Source organism: Nylanderia fulva, unplaced genomic scaffold (assembly GCF_048542155.1).
Source record: "Nylanderia fulva isolate GAGA-0341 unplaced genomic scaffold, ASM4854215v1 Scaffold210, whole genome shotgun sequence".
Lineage (NCBI taxonomy): Eukaryota > Metazoa > Arthropoda > Insecta > Hymenoptera > Formicidae > Nylanderia > Nylanderia fulva.
Genome location: NW_028190276.1, coordinates 1 through 18,092, shown reverse-complemented (window position 1 = coordinate 18,092; position 18,092 = coordinate 1). Strand labels below are relative to the sequence as shown.

Below are 18,092 nucleotides of genomic sequence, written 5' to 3'. Positions count from 1 at the left end.
ATCTACTGATAAGACCCCCTCCCCCGCGTGACGTCACCCCCCTCGACCCCGATTCCCCCCCCCCCCCCCGCCCCGCACCCCCCTCATTGCCCCTGAGTTAGAACTCTCATAGTATCTCTACTGTCCGCGATGTAACGGAGAGCCGCCGTGCGAGCAATCATTCGCGGATCGTACTAGGTGCGATAATTGTAGACGTGAATTTTTCAATCATGCCTGCTTGGAGCGTCATCGCGCGGTAAAATCATACGATGGTAAATCACGTCGGAGTGTTTGTGAAACTATACGATTTTGCGAAGATTGCGGACGTTTGATTCAAAGAAATAATCAACACGAATGCGACACGGTTTATTGCGCTACGTGTCGTTCTCTTCAACCTTTGAATCATCTTTGTTACATGCTTCCCCTTCGTCGGCATGGCGATAATCGTCCCGATCCGAGCACTTCCGAACACGCGGATGGAAATAGCGAACAACAACAGCGGAGAAACGACGACGACGACGATGACGCCGAAGGTTCGATTAATCAGACTCGCGAACGCGTAGAAAGCCGGGTCGCATTCGTGTTTTATGACTTTGAGACGAGGCAAGACGAAACGCTCCAAGGTAGCACAAATGTAAAAATTCACGTACCTACGCTCTGCGTCGCTCAACAAATTTGCGAGGAGTGTGCAGAAATAGATGAAATGTCGGTGCGATGTCGCTGGTGTGGTATTCGCGAATTTATATTTTGTCGCAACCCTGTGCAGGAATTTGTAGATTTCGTAACGCGGCCGACAAAATATTTTAAACAAATAATTTGTATCGCGCATAACGCGAAATCATTCGACGCGCAATTTATTTTGAAATATATCGTGGAAAACCATGTCTTAGAGCCTCGAGTCATTTTAAACGGTACGAAAATAGTTGTATTAACGCTAGGTCATACGAAATTTATCGATAGTATCAATTACATGCCGATGCGTTTATCCGAATTACCTAAAGCTTTTGGACTGACAGAAGGTACGAATAAAGGCATTTTTCCACATTTATTCAATACTATCGATAATCAGTCTTATGTCGGAGCGTTACCCGGTGTTCAATATTATTCACCCGATTCTATGCAGATGAAAGAACGCGAAAAATTTCTCGCGTGGCACTCCGAGATGACGCGCGCGAACTATGTGTTTGATTTTCAACGTGAAATATTGCTTTATTGTCGTAACGATGTAGATATCCTTAGACGAGCGTGTATGGCTTTTAGAAAAATATTCTTAGAGCGTGGAAACGTGTGTCCATTCGAGGAATGCACAACCATCGCCTCAACGTGTATGCGAGTATTTAGAAAAAACTTTTTACGCGAAAGAGAAATCGGTATCATTCCAATGGGGGGATACAGACATGCGAATATTCACTCGCGTAAAGCCCTGCAATGGTTGATATGGAAAGAGCGACAGCTCGCTCATCATATTATCCATGGCGGTCGCGCTCGAGAATATCGATTACGCGATGGTACGCTAGTCGATGGATACTACGAGTCGGTAGAAAATAACGTAACGCAATATTACGTATTACAGTTTCACGGTTGTTTTTGGCATGGTTGTCCAAGATGTTTTCGGGTAAATCGCGATAGACTGCTTTCGACAGATCGTACAGATACATGTGATTCACGCTACGAACACACCGTTGCAACGACATTTCGTCTTCGTAAGCGCGGATATAGGGTGATTGAGAAATGGAAATGCGACTTTGATCGCGAGATGAATGAAAATGTCGAGATGCGCGAATATCTACATCGACATCAAATGATAGACGTCAAACCGCTCGATCCCCGAGACTCATTTTACGGCGGACGCACAGGAAATATTGTAACGCGATACGAGATCACGGGTACAGAAAAGATACGTTACGTGGATGTATGTTCTCTCCCATACAGCACAGATTATTGCAATTATATTGCAGCAACGTTGCAATGTTGCAAGTTGCAATGCAACATTATAAAGACATTGCAGAGATATAGGTGCACAAAATTCCAGCACACTTGTAGCAACATGACATTAATATTTCGGAAATATTGCATGTAATCCAAATTCTATAATTTATATATTGTAATATATATACATGTACCCAGCAAACACCAAATTACAGCTATATAATTGTTAGTTGTAATTTCCCACTCAAAAATATAATACGTGTATTAATTATAACAATTATATTGTTGAGTGGAAAATTACAAAATTATATAACTGTAACTTGGTATTTGCTGGGTATAATACTGTAATAAAATAATTTTTTGCAATATTGTACAATAAAAGATGTTAACGATAATCAATAATTTTATTAAATCATTGGCTTAAATTTCTGCGCCGAACGCTCTGCGCAATACATGTGTGCGTGTATAGTAGGCGCCGGCTTCGCTACGTAGTAGACGTCGACCGTTGCAACTCGTGGTTATCACGTGTACAGTAACTCGCATTGACTTGTTTTGCTGTGTAAAGGAAAAGGTAAGCATTTTTTTGATAATACTATGTTTAATTATAACGATATACTATAAAGTTAAAAATCTATATTTCGTAATTATAAAAGAGAATTACTTGTCCCAAAGTTAATAAGAACCTATAACCTCAAGGAGACTGAGACTGATTGGGAAAGTAAAAACTATATATTTATTTATGATATATCTTCGTATATTTTTTAAGTGAATATTTTTGCTTTATTTAATTTTCTATTTTGCTATGGGATATATGTACATATCTCTATGATACAGTAATATGAAACTATAGATACTTTAGAGGTAAATATAGGCAGCAATTAAAATAAATAATTATAATACATAAAAAGTAATATAATATATATAAATCTGTAGCTAGTGCTTTATGTGTGTATATTTTATATTATCATTTCTTACTTGTGATGAGTGTTTCAACTATTTATACAGTTCGCACTGTGCATATACATTTGTCGCATTGCAGATAATATGTATTTGTATATTGTGAAATAGAAAACCAGAAAGAAAGCAAGAAATATTGAAATAAGAAAATATATAAAGGCATATAATAGATAAATATAATTATTACTGTTCTAATCAAGTTGAAATTTTGAGAGGATATATGTAATTTTGTCTCTAGAATAAGCATATGTTTTTGTATTATGTGTAATAGTATAAACAACACATTATATACAAATAAATATAGGCAAATTAATCTGTTTTTATATTAAAATATTTTTACTATATTGTTTCAGAGAATATTACTAAACATTTTGGCAAGGAGGATTCTACGTATAATATCTTGAGTAATACGTATATACTTTTGATATATGTATATATTAGCATTTCATTAATAGGTAAGCATTCTTATGTATGTAGGATTTATTTCCTCTCATCTTTAATTAATAATTATTGAATTATTTGAATTATATATTACATTTACAGATTATAAACAGGGAAAGGAAGAAGAGAGAAGGAGTGAATGAGGAGATAAAAGCGGAAGAGTGGAAGGAATATTTCATGGACTTATTGGGAGGGGTAGAGGTTAAAGTTGTAAGAGGAGGAAAAGAGAAAAGGGAGAGGGATGAGGAGCAGGAGATAAGCAGGGGGGAAGTAAGGAGGATATTGGGAAAATTGAAGAAAGGAAAAGCAGCGGGGGAGGATGGGATACCGAGTGAGGTATGGAAATATGGAGGAGAGAGGGTAGAAGAGTGGGTATGGGAAATGTGCAACAGAGTCTGGAGAGGGGAAGGATGGCCGGAGAGGTGGAAAGAGGGGATAATAGTACCACTGTTAAAAAAGGGAACGGGGAATAGGGTGGAAAACTACAGAAGGGTGACTTTGATGCCAACGTTATATAAGGTGTATGTGGGGATTCTAACAGAAAGGTTAAAGGAGGAAATAGAGAGGGGGAATATGTTGCCGGAGAGTCAAACAGGCTTTAGGAAGGGAATGGGGGTGATTGACAGTATATATGTGCTAAACTACCTGATCAATAAAAAAGTGAAGAAGAAGGGAGGTAAGGTAGTAGCGGCCTTCATAGATCTGAAGGCGGCGTTTGACTCAGTGGATAGGGAGGTGTTAATGGAGGCGATAAGGAAGAGGGGGGTAAGAGAAGGGTTAAGTAGTAGGATAGAAGAGATATACAAGGAAACGAGGAGTAAAGTAAGAGCGGGGAAGGAGGAAGGAGAAAACTTTTGGACGGCAAGGGGTGTGAGGCAAGGTTGTCCAATGAGCCCACACTTGTTCAATTTGTTGATAGCGGATATAGAGGAAGTGCTGAAAAAAGGAGGCTGGGGAGGAGTAAAGTTGGGAGGGGAAAAAGTGCACTGCTTGGCATATGCTGATGACATGGTGTTGTTGGCGGAGGAGGAGGAGGGGATGATACATATGTTGGGGAAAATGGAAAATTACATGGATAAAAAAAGGCTAGAGGTAAATGTGAATAAGACAAAAATAATGAGGTTTAGAAAGGGGGGAGGAAGAATGAGGAAAATAGAGTGGAGATGGAAAGGGAAAAAATTAGAGGAAGTGAAAGAGTTCAAGTATCTAGGATATAAGTTACAAAGGAATGGAGGACAGGAGGCGCAGCTGAGGGACAGAGTGAGGAAAGCAGGAGCGGTGATGAGACAAGTATGGGGTATGGGAAAGAGAAGATTTGCAGGAGACTGGATGAAAAGAGTATGGTTAATGGAAAGGTTGGTAGGAACGGTGATGGAGTATGGGGCGGAGATATGGGGGTGGAAGGAGAGGAGAGAAGTAGAGGCAATGCAGGAAAGATGGATTAGGTGGACGCTAGGAGTAGATTGGTGTACGCCGGGGTATATGGTAAGAGAAGAGATAGGAAAGGATAAATTCAGGATAAGAGCAGGAAGAAGAGCGATAGGGTATGAGAAAAAATTAGAGGAAGAAATGGGAGGAAGTTTAGCGAGGAAATGCTATGAGGAGATAAAGGAGAGGGTAAAGGAAGGAAAGGAGAAAACGGTGTGGGAGGAGGAGAGGGCAAAATTTTTTGAAGGAAGGGGGATAGAAGAGAGGGAGATGGAGAAAAAAAGAGAAAGGGGGGAGGAAGTATATGAGGGATGGGAGCAGAAGGACAGAGAAAGGCAAAAGGAGAAAAGATGGGAGAAGATAAGAGAATCGAGATACAATAGATGGTATGGAGAATGGAAGGAGGAGGGTTTACCGGAATACTTGAGAAAGGGATGGGGGGAAAGCAGATGGAGAAGAATAGTGAGGTATAGAATGAACAATGAAATGAGGGGGGCGAGATACTGGGAAGAGGAGGGGAAAAGAAGATGCAGACTATGTGGGATGGAAGACGAAACTTGGGAACATGTAATAGGAGAATGTGGGGGAGAGGGGAATAAGGGAAACTGGTGGGAAAAAATGAGGGAAATACTGCAAGAAGGAGGAGAGGGAGAAGGATGGATGAGGGAATTAGAGAAAAAGAGGATGGAGGGGAGGGTGGAAGGGGAAGAGGAGGAAGGAGGTATGAGGAGAATGTGTGAAAGTATGAATGAGGTGTTGGGGAATGCATGGGGAACTGGAAGCCGAGGCGAAGCGAGAAATAGGTTAGGGACAGCTCTTTCTCTCTCTTAATTAGTAAATAGGTAGATTAAGTTAGAGATAAGATAATTGTAAGATAGATGTAAGAGTAGAATGTAAGAGTAGTCTATAAGTTAAGATTGTAAGAAATTTGTAAGGTTTGGGTACGCTCCTCAAAAGCGCCTTTAATCCCTGAGGGGGCAAATAAAGTATTGAAATTGAATATTACATTTACAGATATAACTAAAAAATATGTAATTTATTTTAAAAAATTTGTATTTGTACTGACAAGCTTAAACTTAAATGTATAATATGTCTAATATATTAAAAGGTAAAATATCTGTTTCAAAACGTCATAATAGGAGAATTATTGAAGATCAAACTAATATTGATCTAGCAGGATTATCTACACAAATCATTAAACAATCATGCAGTACCAATAGATCTTTTAAAGATAATTGTTTGACTAGATTAAATAAAAATACTGATATAAATATTTATGCGTTTAATAAAGACACTAATGAAACACTTAATTCTGAAATTGAAATCTGTAACAATGAAAATTATTATCTACCATGTCAAAATGATAATCCTAGCATGGAAATAGATTGTAATCATGATAATGATAGTGAAAATGTCATCACAGAAAATAAAAGCAGAAATTACAATGATGATGATAATGGTGATAATAAATTTAAAAATGATTGAATTACATGGGCTTTATCGTACAATATTAATCACAATGCATGTAATGCATTGATAAAACTTTTGCAGCAATATACATCATATAACTTTTCAAAAGATATACGGACGTTACTGAAAACTCCACGACAAGTTGATGTAATAAATGCATGCGGTGGACAATATTTTTATGCGGGTTTGGATAATGTGATTAAGAAAATGTTTCTAAAATCGAACGAAAAATATATAGATTTACTTGTAAATATAGATGGTCTTCCTCTATCAAAGTCATCACAGGCTTTATTGTGGCCTATTTTACTTTCAAATACAGTAAATGAAGATGTATATTTTGTTGGTGCATATTTTGGAGAAAAAAAGCCGCAAGATTGTAATACTTTTCTTGAACCATTGGTTAATGATTTAATTTCCTTTAACAATGGTTACATTTATGATAAACACGTGATCAAAATTAAATTATTTGGTTTGATATGCGATGCACCAGCAAAATCCTTCATTTTACATACAAAGGGTCACACTGGATTCTACAGTTGTACAAATTGTACAATAAAAGGAAAATATTTGAACGGTCGAGTATGCTTTCCAAATGCACCATATTTTTTAAGAACTGATGACCTCTTTGCCATTAATGGTTATAAGAATTTTCAGATAGGTTACTCTATTGTAAATAATATTCCGAATTTTTTACCTATAACGAACACACCTTTAGACTATATGCATTTTGTATTATTGGGCGTTGTTAAAAAATTAATACTTTTATGGATAAAAGGACCGCTTTCTGTACGGTTAAGACCAAGATCAATTAAAAGAATATCATATTTATTAATCCTACTTAGAAATAGTACACCCAATGATTTTGTTAGAAAGCCAAGATGTATACAAGATGTAAAACAATGGAAAGCTGTAGAATTCAGAAATTTTCTTTTATATACCGGACCTATTGTTTTAAGATATTCATTGACAGAAAATTTGTATAATCACTTTCTTATGCTTCACGTAGCAATTACAATTCTTGTTCGTCCGGATTTATGTAAAACAAAATTTATAGATTATGCAGAGGCTTTACTTAAAAATTTCGTTTTATCATTTGAAATATTGTATGGGAAAAAATTTGTGTTACATAATGTCCACAACTTATTACATTTATGCTCGGATGTAAAAATATATGGTCCGTTAGATAAGTTCAGTGCATTTCGCTTTGAAAACTATATGATGTCTATTAAAAAATTATTAAGAAAGAACGAAAAACCACTGCAACAATTGGTAAAAAGATACAAAGAAAAAGAAAATATTGATTTTTTGTTACAAAAAAAAGACTTTAAAAAAGACTTATGTTCATTAAAATATTCACATAATGATGGACCAATTCTTGATTATATTCAGTCTCAATCACAATATTTACAGTTATCCACTACAAAATTTCATATACATTGTAAAAATAATAACGGTAATAATTGTTGTCTCTTAGTAAACGGGTGTTATATTATTATTTTAAATATAGTGAAACAAAATGAAAATATTTTTGTAATTGCTAAAAAACTCACATATGTAAATAATGTATATAAAATACCTTGTGAATCAAGTGAGCTTGGTATAAAAGTGATGATGCTCAATAGCGATGAAATATTCTCTTATCCAATTACAGATGTGCTCTGTAAAGTATGGAAAATTCCTCTTGCAAATAAACCTAATACATTCGCAGTATTTCCCTTAAACCATACGATGTAAAATGATTTTAAATCACACATAATAAAAATGCGATTATTTTTGTATCAATCTCTCTCTCTCTCTCTCTCTCTCTCTCTTTTTATATATATATATATATATATATATATATATATTACATATATTTTGTTGTATACATATGAACATACATTTATGTTTTATATGCTTCAGTACATATACATATTTTGCATTGTAAAGAAAAATGAATACCGATTATGTCATTGCGGAATTTAACGATGGACTTCAGCTAATACCTGCATTGTGGTACAATGCAGATAAACGTTCAAGTATTTGGCCTACTCATTTTAAAAGTAAATTTAGAATAAATAAAGCAATAATAACAAGAGAAATGCCACAAAATGTTGAATGGGAAGTATTACCAGTGAAAAGGATTTTTGGCAGAGCAGGTAAAAGTTAATTATTATATTTATAATTGTTATATTAAGAACTTATATAGTAAAAAAAGTTTTGAACATTTTTTCCTATTTATAGTACATTTTACAAGTTATTATTAGTAAATTAAAATTTATTATATAACATATTATTGTTTTAAATTTTACAGATAATTATGAAGAAGGTATGGAAAAATTAATCATAGCTGAAGACACATCTAATATAGAGGCATCATCTGATGAATTAAACATACAAAAGAAAAAAAGAAGACGTGAGAAAGCCAAGAAAATTATGTCATCTTCTTCAGACGAAGATCTATGTTTTAATGGAGATAATTTAAATGAAAACAATTATGCAAGACAAAGTTGTAGTAACCTCCTACCTGCATGTCCAGAAATTCGAAATTTTGTACCTCAAAAAAAGCATATGCAGACATTCACAGAAACAATCCTACAAATGTTTTATATCAAAATTCTTACAGTAAGTAAAAGTGTTAAGCAGTAATAATTTGTTATAAATATTATATTAAAAATAATTTTTTGTGTGTATAATAATATTTTTGCTTTTTAGATAAAACTGTTAACATTGAAAATATTTCAAAGAACACAAAAGATTTTACAGAAAAATCTATTGATAGCGATATAGAAAATTTTGGTGGTATGTTTCTATATATATATATATTATATTTATATAAATGTAATATCTATAAGATTTAAATGTTTTATATCAAAACAATATATATAAATACATGTACACAGATATATTTTCACACAATTATTAATAATAAATATTGTTAACTGCAATACTTAATAATTTAATAAATATATTTTTTCAGAATGCAAAAAACTAGTTTTTGTAAAACTAAATAAAGTTTTATATAAACTTAATAGTATTGAAAATAAAATCGACATGCTAGATGAGAAAATGCAACGTTCTAATTATTCCAGCCAAGAAGAGATTGTTATACAACTGCCTATAACAACATTTGAAGAATTAACAACTTTTGAAGAAGAATTAAAAGATGTTAATTTCAAAGATAAAGCGGTGAATATTTTAAAAATATATTCTTTATTTTTATTGCATACTGCTAAAATTCCAAATGTAAATAATAATATAATACATTTAATATTTATCTAATAATTAATAATGTAATTAATCTAATAATCTATAAGTCTTTGTTTATATTTGAATTTGACATTTAGAAAGCCTATGCTTTATACATAGTTTAATTAATCTAATAATTAATTAATAATTTAGAAAAAAAGGAAAAGGGGGAGAAAGAGAGCGCAATCAATACGAGAGTATAAAACAATATTTTTTAAATATAAATTTAACATATATAAGATAGGCAATAAGAGCCAAATCGCGGATGACAGTGCGTTATTCTAAACGAAACTAAAATTTTTTCGTTAGAATTAAATACCTGTGCACAAGGCACCAAATTTTTACTTGGACACGGCCAAGATATAAAATTGGAATAATCTCTACAAGAGATTTTTAATTCCATGTATCCCCTATTCCCCCTAAAGAAATAAAGTGCGAGAGAAAAATATAGATCCGAAAGTCGCAGAATCGGGAATCGAACCCGAGACCTTTCGCTTGCCGGGCGACTGCTCTTCAACTGAGCTATTCAGATTCTTTCGATTCTATACTTTACTCTGTTATATATATTAATGTTGGTAAATAAACGCCTTTAAGCCAGCGTGTATAAATTAAGAGTTTAACTAGGCTCTGTAATATATAAATATAAATTTAACATATATAAGATAGGCAATAAGAGCCAAATCGCGGATGACAGTGCGTTATTCTAAACGAAACTAAAATTTTTTCGTTAGAATTAAATACCTGTGCACAAGGCACCAAATTTTTACTTGGACACGGCCAAGATATAAAATTGGAATAATCTCTACAAGAGATTTTTAATTCATGTATCCCCTATTCCCCCTAAAGAAATAAAGTGCGAGAGAAAAATATAGATCCGAAAGTCGCAGAATCGGGAATCGAACCCGAGACCTTTCGCTTGCCGGGCGACTGCTCTTCCAACTGAGCTATTCAGATTCTTTCGATTCTATACTTTTCTCTGTTATATATATTAATGTTGGTAAATAAACGGCCTTTAAGCCAGCGTGTATAAATTAAGAGTTTAACTAGGCTCTGTAATATATAAAATATAAATTTAACATATATAAGATAGGCAATAAGAGCCAAATCGCGGATGGACAGTGCGTTATTCTAAACGAAACTAAAATTTTTTCGTTAGAATTAAATACCTGTGCACAAGGCACCAAATTTTTACTTGGACACGGCCAAGATATAAAATTGGAATAATCTCTACAAGAGATTTTTAATTCCATGTATCCCCTATTCCCCCTATAAAATAAAATTCCAATTTTATATCTTGGCCGTGTCCAAGTAAAAATTGGTGCCTTGTGCACAGGTATTTAATTCTAACGAAAAAATTTTAGTTTCGTTTAGAATAACGCACTGTCATCCGCGATTTGGCTCTTATTGCCTATCTTATATATGTTAAATTTATATTTATATATTACAGAGCTAGTTAAACTCTTAATTTATACACGCTGGCTTAAAGGCGTTTATTTACCAACATTAATATATATAACAGAGAAAAGTATAGAATCGAAAGAATCTGATAGCTCAGTTGGAAGAGCAGTCGCCCGGCAAGCGAAAGGTCTCGGGTTCGATTCCCGATTCTGCGACTTTCGGATCTATATTTTTCTCTCGCACTTTATTTCTTTAGGGGGAATAGGGGATACATGGAATTAAACATCTCTTGTAGAGATTATTCCAATTTTATATCTTGGCCGTGTCCAAGTAAAAATTTGGTGCCTTGTGCACAGGTATTTAATTCTAACGAAAAAATTTAGTTTCGTTTAGAATAACGCACTGTCATCCGCGATTTGGCTCTTATTGCCTATCTTATATATGTTAAATTTATATTTATATATTACAGAGCCTAGTTAAACTCTTAATTTATACACGCTGGCTTAAAGGCGTTTATTTACCAACATTAATATATATAACAGAGAAAAGTATAGAATCGAAAGGAATCTGAATAGCTCAGTTGGAAGAGCAGTCGCCCGGCAAGCGAAAGGTCTCGGGTTCGATTCCCGATTCTGCGACTTTCGGATCTATATTTTTCTCTCGCACTTTATTTCTTTAGGGGGAATAGGGGATACATGGAATTAAAAATCTCTTGTAGAGATTATTCCAATTTTATATCTTGGCCGTGTCCAAGTAAAAATTTGGTGCCTTGTGCACAGGTATTTAATTCTAACGAAAAAATTTAGTTTCGTTTAGAATAACGCACTGTCATCCGCGATTTGGCTCTTATTGCCTATCTTATATATGTTAAATTTATATTTATATATTACAGAGCCTAGTTAAACTCTTAATTTATACACGCTGGCTTAAAGGCGTTTATTTACCAACATTAATATATATAACAGAGAAAAGTATAGAATCGAAAGAATCTGAATAGCTCAGTTGGAAGAGCAGTCGCCCGGCAAGCGAAAGGTCTCGGGTTCGATTCCCGATTCTGCGACTTTCGGATCTATATTTTTCTCTCGCACTTTATTTCTTTAGGGGGAATAGGGGATACATGGAATTAAAAATCTCTTGTAGAGATTATTCCAATTTTATATCTTGGCCGTGTCCAAGTAAAAATTTGGTGCCTTGTGCACAGGTATTTAATTCTAACGAAAAAATTTTAGTTAAATTTTAGTTTCGTTTAGAATAACGCACTGTCATCCGCGATTTGGCTCTTATTGCCTATCTTATATATGTTAAATTTATATTATATTACAGAGCCTAGTTAAACTCTTAATTTATACACGCTGGCTTAAAGGCGTTTATTTACCAACATTAATATATATAACAGAGAAAAGTATAGAATCGAAAGAATCTGAATAGCTCAGTTGGAAGAGCAGTCGCCCGGCAAGCGAAAGGTCTCGGGTTCGATTCCCGATTCTGCGACTTTCGGATCTATATTTTTCTCTCGCACTTTATTTCTTTAGGGGGAATAGGGGATACATGGAATTAAAAATCTCTTGTAGAGATTATTCCAATTTTATATCTTGGCCGTGTCCAAGTAAAAATTTGGTGCCTTGTGCACAGGTATTTAATTCTAACGAAAAAATTTTAGTTTCGTTTAGAATAACGCACTGTCATCCGCGATTTGGCTCTTATTGCCTATCTTATATATGTTAAATTTATATTTATATATTACAGAGCCTAGTTAAACTCTTAATTAATATTTTTTAATATTATTAATAATCATGTATATTTTTCAGATTAATACGTTTCAACTTGTGGGTGGAAGTACAGCACACATAATGATACGTAACATTTTAAAAAAAGCTGTGACAAATAATTTGGCACAGCATTTTAGCTGGGCTGGAAAAAAAGCTAAAAAAAGCTTTCAAGATTTAGGACTTGCAAGAATAATTATACGTAAGTTAAATTTTTTATATAATTTTACGTTCCCCACTAGTATCAAATTAAACATTTGTGAAAAGCACACACTATATTGTAATGTTTATAATAACTTTTTGTGTTATAGAAGCTATTCGTACAACACATAAACATATAAGTGACACCGAAATTGGCGCAACTATTGCCAAGTGGCTAGCCCAAGCTGCTGTTCGAATTGAGAGAGCAAAGTATGTACTTAAGGCGTTTATATTTTATATAATTTTATAAATACTTGTATGCAGTATGTATATTTTTATGTAGGTGAGGTTTTATGTAAGTATATGAATTTTAATATTATTTTATTTTTACAGATCCTTAACAGGAAAGGAAAATCAACCTCGTTAAGTTTATAATATTTATAATGCTCTTTCTAAGTTTTTTTTTATGTTCAATGATTTACTTTATTTGTTTTAACATAATTCCTTATCTTTATTTTTAAGTTCTCTTAACTGAAAACAAACTATGTTTTAAGGCTCAAATGTTATGTTTGGAATTATATAGTTTATGGTTCAAACTCTACGTCGTTACTATCTTTAAGTTTCTTTATAGCTAGTGGGCAATTAATGCTAGCCCATACGCCAAATTTAAAATTATCTTTAAGTTTCGATTAATCGATTGTGATTATATTTATGATTATATAATCAACTGTGATTAATATTTATTTGTGATTATATATAATCGACTGTGATTATATTTATTTGTGATTACATTGCAATAAACAAAAATATAGATAACATTTAACTACAACGTATTTTTATTAATGATTTATTTACATTTATATACCTGTATATGCAACATTAGTTTATGGTTGCAATAACAATGCATTATTGCAAACTCATAACATTGCAATATTGTTGTAATATTTTGTTGCAATCTTCCAAAAAGCGGACATTTTAACATTGCTGCAATTCAACAGCAATGATGTAGCAACATTTTGCAGTGAATTTGCAATATTGCAATATTGCGGTGAAAGATTGTTGTAATGTTTTTGCAATCTATCGGTGCTGTATGGGCTGTATCCGTTTGTGTTGAAGACCGGTGATTTTCCGATTGGTCACCCGACAATATACGTAGGTGAGGAATGCGAGGAATTAATCGGATTATCACCGGGATATAATTTCGATTCAGTCGAGGGGGTCGTGCGATGTAAAGTACTTTCTCCCCGCGATCTCTTTCATCCTGTATTACCTTATCGCGTGCAGGGTAAATTATTATTTGCGTTATGTCGTAGTTGCTGCGAAACATTTTCTCAGATTGCGTGTACTCACGAAGCTCACGAACGCGAATTCGAAGGTACATGGATATCGTGCGAATTACGAAAAGCAATCGAGAAAGGATATTTCGTGACAGGGGTTAGTGAGATTTGGCAATATAACATCACTCGTTACGAAACCGGTACGCGACAAGGGGGTCTATTTACGGAATACATCAATACATTTCTACAATTAAAGCAAGAAGCTAGCGGATGGCCGAGCAACTGTGTCGATAACGTTGCTAAAGAGCGTTACATCCGTGAGTATGAGGAAGTAGAAGGAATCGTTCTTGAAAAAGATAACATTGCACACAATTCCGGTTTACGCTCGGTGGCTAAATTATGCTTGAATTCTTTTTGGGGTAAATTTGGTCAACGTGCAAACTTACCGAATACCGTGATTGTCAAAACACAAGAACGATTAATGAGTTTGCTCACAAGCCCTCAACATGAAATAACCGATATATTGCCTGTAAACGATGAGGTGATATATGTTTCGTTTCGACTACGAGAAGAGGCGATCGTACCTTCGCCTCTTACTAATGTTATAATAGCGGCTTACACGACGGCTCAAGCGCGATTAAAATTGTATGATTATTTAGAAAAATTAGACAAGCGCGTTTTATATTACGACACGGATTCCTGTATTTATGTAAGTCGCGGAGATCCGCAGGAATACGAACCGCATACGGGTAATTTTTTAGGCGACATGACGGATGAACTCGCTAGCTACGGACAAGGTAGTTACATCGAGTCGTTCGTATCCGGTGGTCCGAAATTTTACGCATATGTGGTCCGTACACCCGAAGGACTCACACGCGAAGTTTGCAAAGTAAAGGGTATAAACTTAAATTTTGAAAACTCGCGTTTAGTTAATTTTAATAGTATTAAAGATTTATTGTTGCGTAAAGAAAGAGAAGAAGAAGAAGAAGAAGAAGAACGGGAAGAGAAAGCGCTCGAAGAACAGGTTGAAGAGGCGATTCCTGGGACATCGATAAATCTTCGTTTTAAAGCCATTCGGCGAACCGCATTTCACGATATAATAACGCGTGACGAAACAAAAATATGCAAGCCTGTGTTATTAAAACGAAGATTTATCAAAAATCGATATTCTCTTCCTTACGGTTATTTACCGAAACAATGACATTGCTCTCCTCTTCACACTCTTCTATCTTTGCGGAGATACGCGTGCGTTTTCCGCCACTTGCATAGAAATGCAAATATTATATAAAAGTGTAAATATTGTAAAAGTAAAATGTATTTCATCAAATATTATAAAATATTATACTTTATACTATATTTTATAAATCGGAGTTTTAAAATACCCGTAGTTTTAATTTTATTTTTATATTAGAAAGGATAAGGAATAGTTTAACTAAAGTTAGAAGATGTAGATATTAGTAATAAGAAAAAAATACTTTGTAAATATAAATACAAAAATTTATATTTTTAATAAAAAATATTGTTCAGTAATAAAATTTATATATTTTAATAAAAAATATTGTTTCCCTATCCTAGTTTTAATAATAATAATTAACCTTTTAAGCGAAATCATTTTTATTTAGTGAAATATTAAATTTTTAACAAAACTTTTAATATAATTTTTTTTGTCTGAAAAACTTTAACATAAAAATATTTATTTATATATTATATATTATATTTATATATTATATTTTTTCTATATTTTTCTCTTGCATTCATTTATTTATTTTCCGTAGGGGGGTTAAAGGGGGTATTGAAATTAAATCTCAAATATGAGATTATTTCATATTTTAAAATCTTGGCCGTGTCCAAGTAAAATTTGGTGCCTTGTGCACCGGTATTTAATTCTAACGGAAAATTATTTAGTTTCGTTAGGATAACGCATTGTCATCCGCGATTTGGCTCTTGTTGCCCGTCTTATACGTTAAATTTATATAAAAATATTTAATTTTTAAAAAATTCTTGTTACGTACAATTTTTATATATTCAAATATATTCATGCCGAACTCACATACGTCCGCTATCACAAGACATACACACCAACGAGAACATTTGATTAAAAGCTGATTGTGGGCAGCGCAACGTAGCGCTCGTCAGCTGATCGGTAGCGGTGCGCTAACCAGGCGCTCATCAGCTGATCGGTAGTTGCGAGCTAACCAGGCGCTCATCAGCTGATCGGCGCTCGTCAGCTGATCGGCGCTATTCGCTGTACGCTAGCACGAGCATGCGACCGCCGCGGGTTGGCCCCCGGTGCGCGAATAAGCTTTTTCCGCCGTAACTCATTTCATACTATGAGTAATATTAAAATTTAAATACACGGACGCTCTTTACGCTAATTTTTTGTTTTTAAGAACGCGCCGGATTAGACTTTCTTTCATTTACAAGATTGTACGTAAACGGTGAATATCGCGTTCATTTTGGGGAAATGGATGTACGCTGGAAACATCCTTGGACGTCGATCGTCTGCGGGCCTACGGGATGTGGAAAAACGATTTTTGTGAAAACATTTCTTCGTTATTTGTCCGACGTGTCCGATACTCGATTCGAGAGAATTTTATTTTATTACGCCGAGTGGCAAGATGCCTATCAACGCCTGCAATGCGATGAAAATGAAAGAGAAGAGAAGAGTAGCGTAAGAAAAAAGAACGTGTTGGCATTTATTCGTTGGGCTCGACTTATTTAGTATCCGTCGTCCGTCTTGTTATTGCGGGCATGTATTATTATAAGGCATTGTCCCGGTATTTACATTCTTTTGTATTGTATGTCTTCCGTACATGTTTATCCGTTCGTCGTCTGAGATTTTTGTCGAATTCGTGTCCTCGCGTGATTGGCGCGATTTGAAGCGTCGGTTATTTTGACGGCGGTATATAAGACGACCGCCGGTCGAGAGACGCGCTCTCATTATTGATTCTTCTCCGAGTAATAAACAGTTCTCAACGCATCAAGAGTATTTTATTTCAAATATATATATCACTCGCCCAACAGTTTATCAGAAGTGGGATTTGAAGTTCATGTGTCAATTACTTGAAGAAAAGGGGAGAAGAGTGCATAATGAGTACGCCAGGTAATAATTTCACGGTGGTGGAATTGAAATCGGCTTTACGGGCGAGAGGGCTGCCGTCGGAAGGAGCGAAGGCGGAGTTGATCCAGAGGCTCGAGAAGATCGGCGATCCGGGCGTGTGGGCCCAATTGAACAAGCGGCCAGAGGGGCAGCGTTCAGCGGGTGCCTCGCGTCCGGAAATGGAGAGTGAGATGGGGGAGACCCTGGCGGAGGACGACCTTCTGGAGGAGTTTGCTGCGGAGGAGACCGCGTTGGAGAGGACTGCGGCGAGACGGGATGCGGTGGTGCGAGAGCACGAGGGCGCCTCGTCCGCTTTCCTCGGAAATTTAGAACGCGCCGAGTTAAATCTCTTGCGAAGAGAGAGAGATTTGTGGGAGAGAGAGAGGTCATTTTTTCAAAGGGAGAGAGAGCTGCTTCGCGGCTCTTCGGTGGCATCAGCGGGATCGTCCGGTGGTGAAAGTTTTAGGGGTGTCAAGGAGTTGTTGCCGGAATTCGACGGAAGTGAGAATACGTTTTGGAGGTGGAGGAGTCAGCTCGGACTTCTCAGGGACACCTATCGTCTTGACGAAGGCGCTACCAGGATCCTGATCGGCTCTCGTTTGAAGGGACGGGCATTGACCTGGTTCTACTCCAAAACCGAACACCTTGCAATGGGGATGGAGGAGCTGCTGGAAGAGATGGCGCGAATGTTCAACCTGCGTCCGGCAAGGATCACGCTCCGGAGAAAATTTGAGGCTCGCATGTGGAGGGGCGAAAAGGTGATTCTTGCTAATCGTGTCCCGGTAGCTGAGGACGAGCTTCTTGATCATGTGATTGAGGGCATTACGAACGTGCAATTGCGGAACCAGGCGCGTCTGATGAGGTTCCGGTCGGGAGCGGATGTAACGTCCAGACAAATTTCAAAATTTCAATTTCTTCAATCATTAATTTTTTTAACCTATTGGTCATGACAATCTCTAACTTGCATGAAAGACCGGT

At 35.4% G+C, this 18,092-nt stretch overlaps 1 protein-coding gene across 1 annotated transcript; it reads left to right on the top strand.

The window, feature by feature from the left end:
* The first annotated feature begins 6,500 nt into the window (after positions 1-6,500).
* On the top strand, positions 6,501-13,560 carry LOC114945490 (uncharacterized). The gene is given in 8 exon segments (XM_029321740.2): positions 6,501-8,342; positions 8,498-8,770; positions 8,773-8,808; positions 8,899-8,985; positions 9,164-9,372; positions 12,639-12,798; positions 12,908-13,007; positions 13,131-13,560. Coding segments are annotated over 8 exon segments (1,104 nt in total). The 5' UTR covers positions 6,501-8,137; the 3' UTR covers positions 13,165-13,560.
* The last annotated feature ends 4,532 nt before the right edge of the window (positions 13,561-18,092 follow it).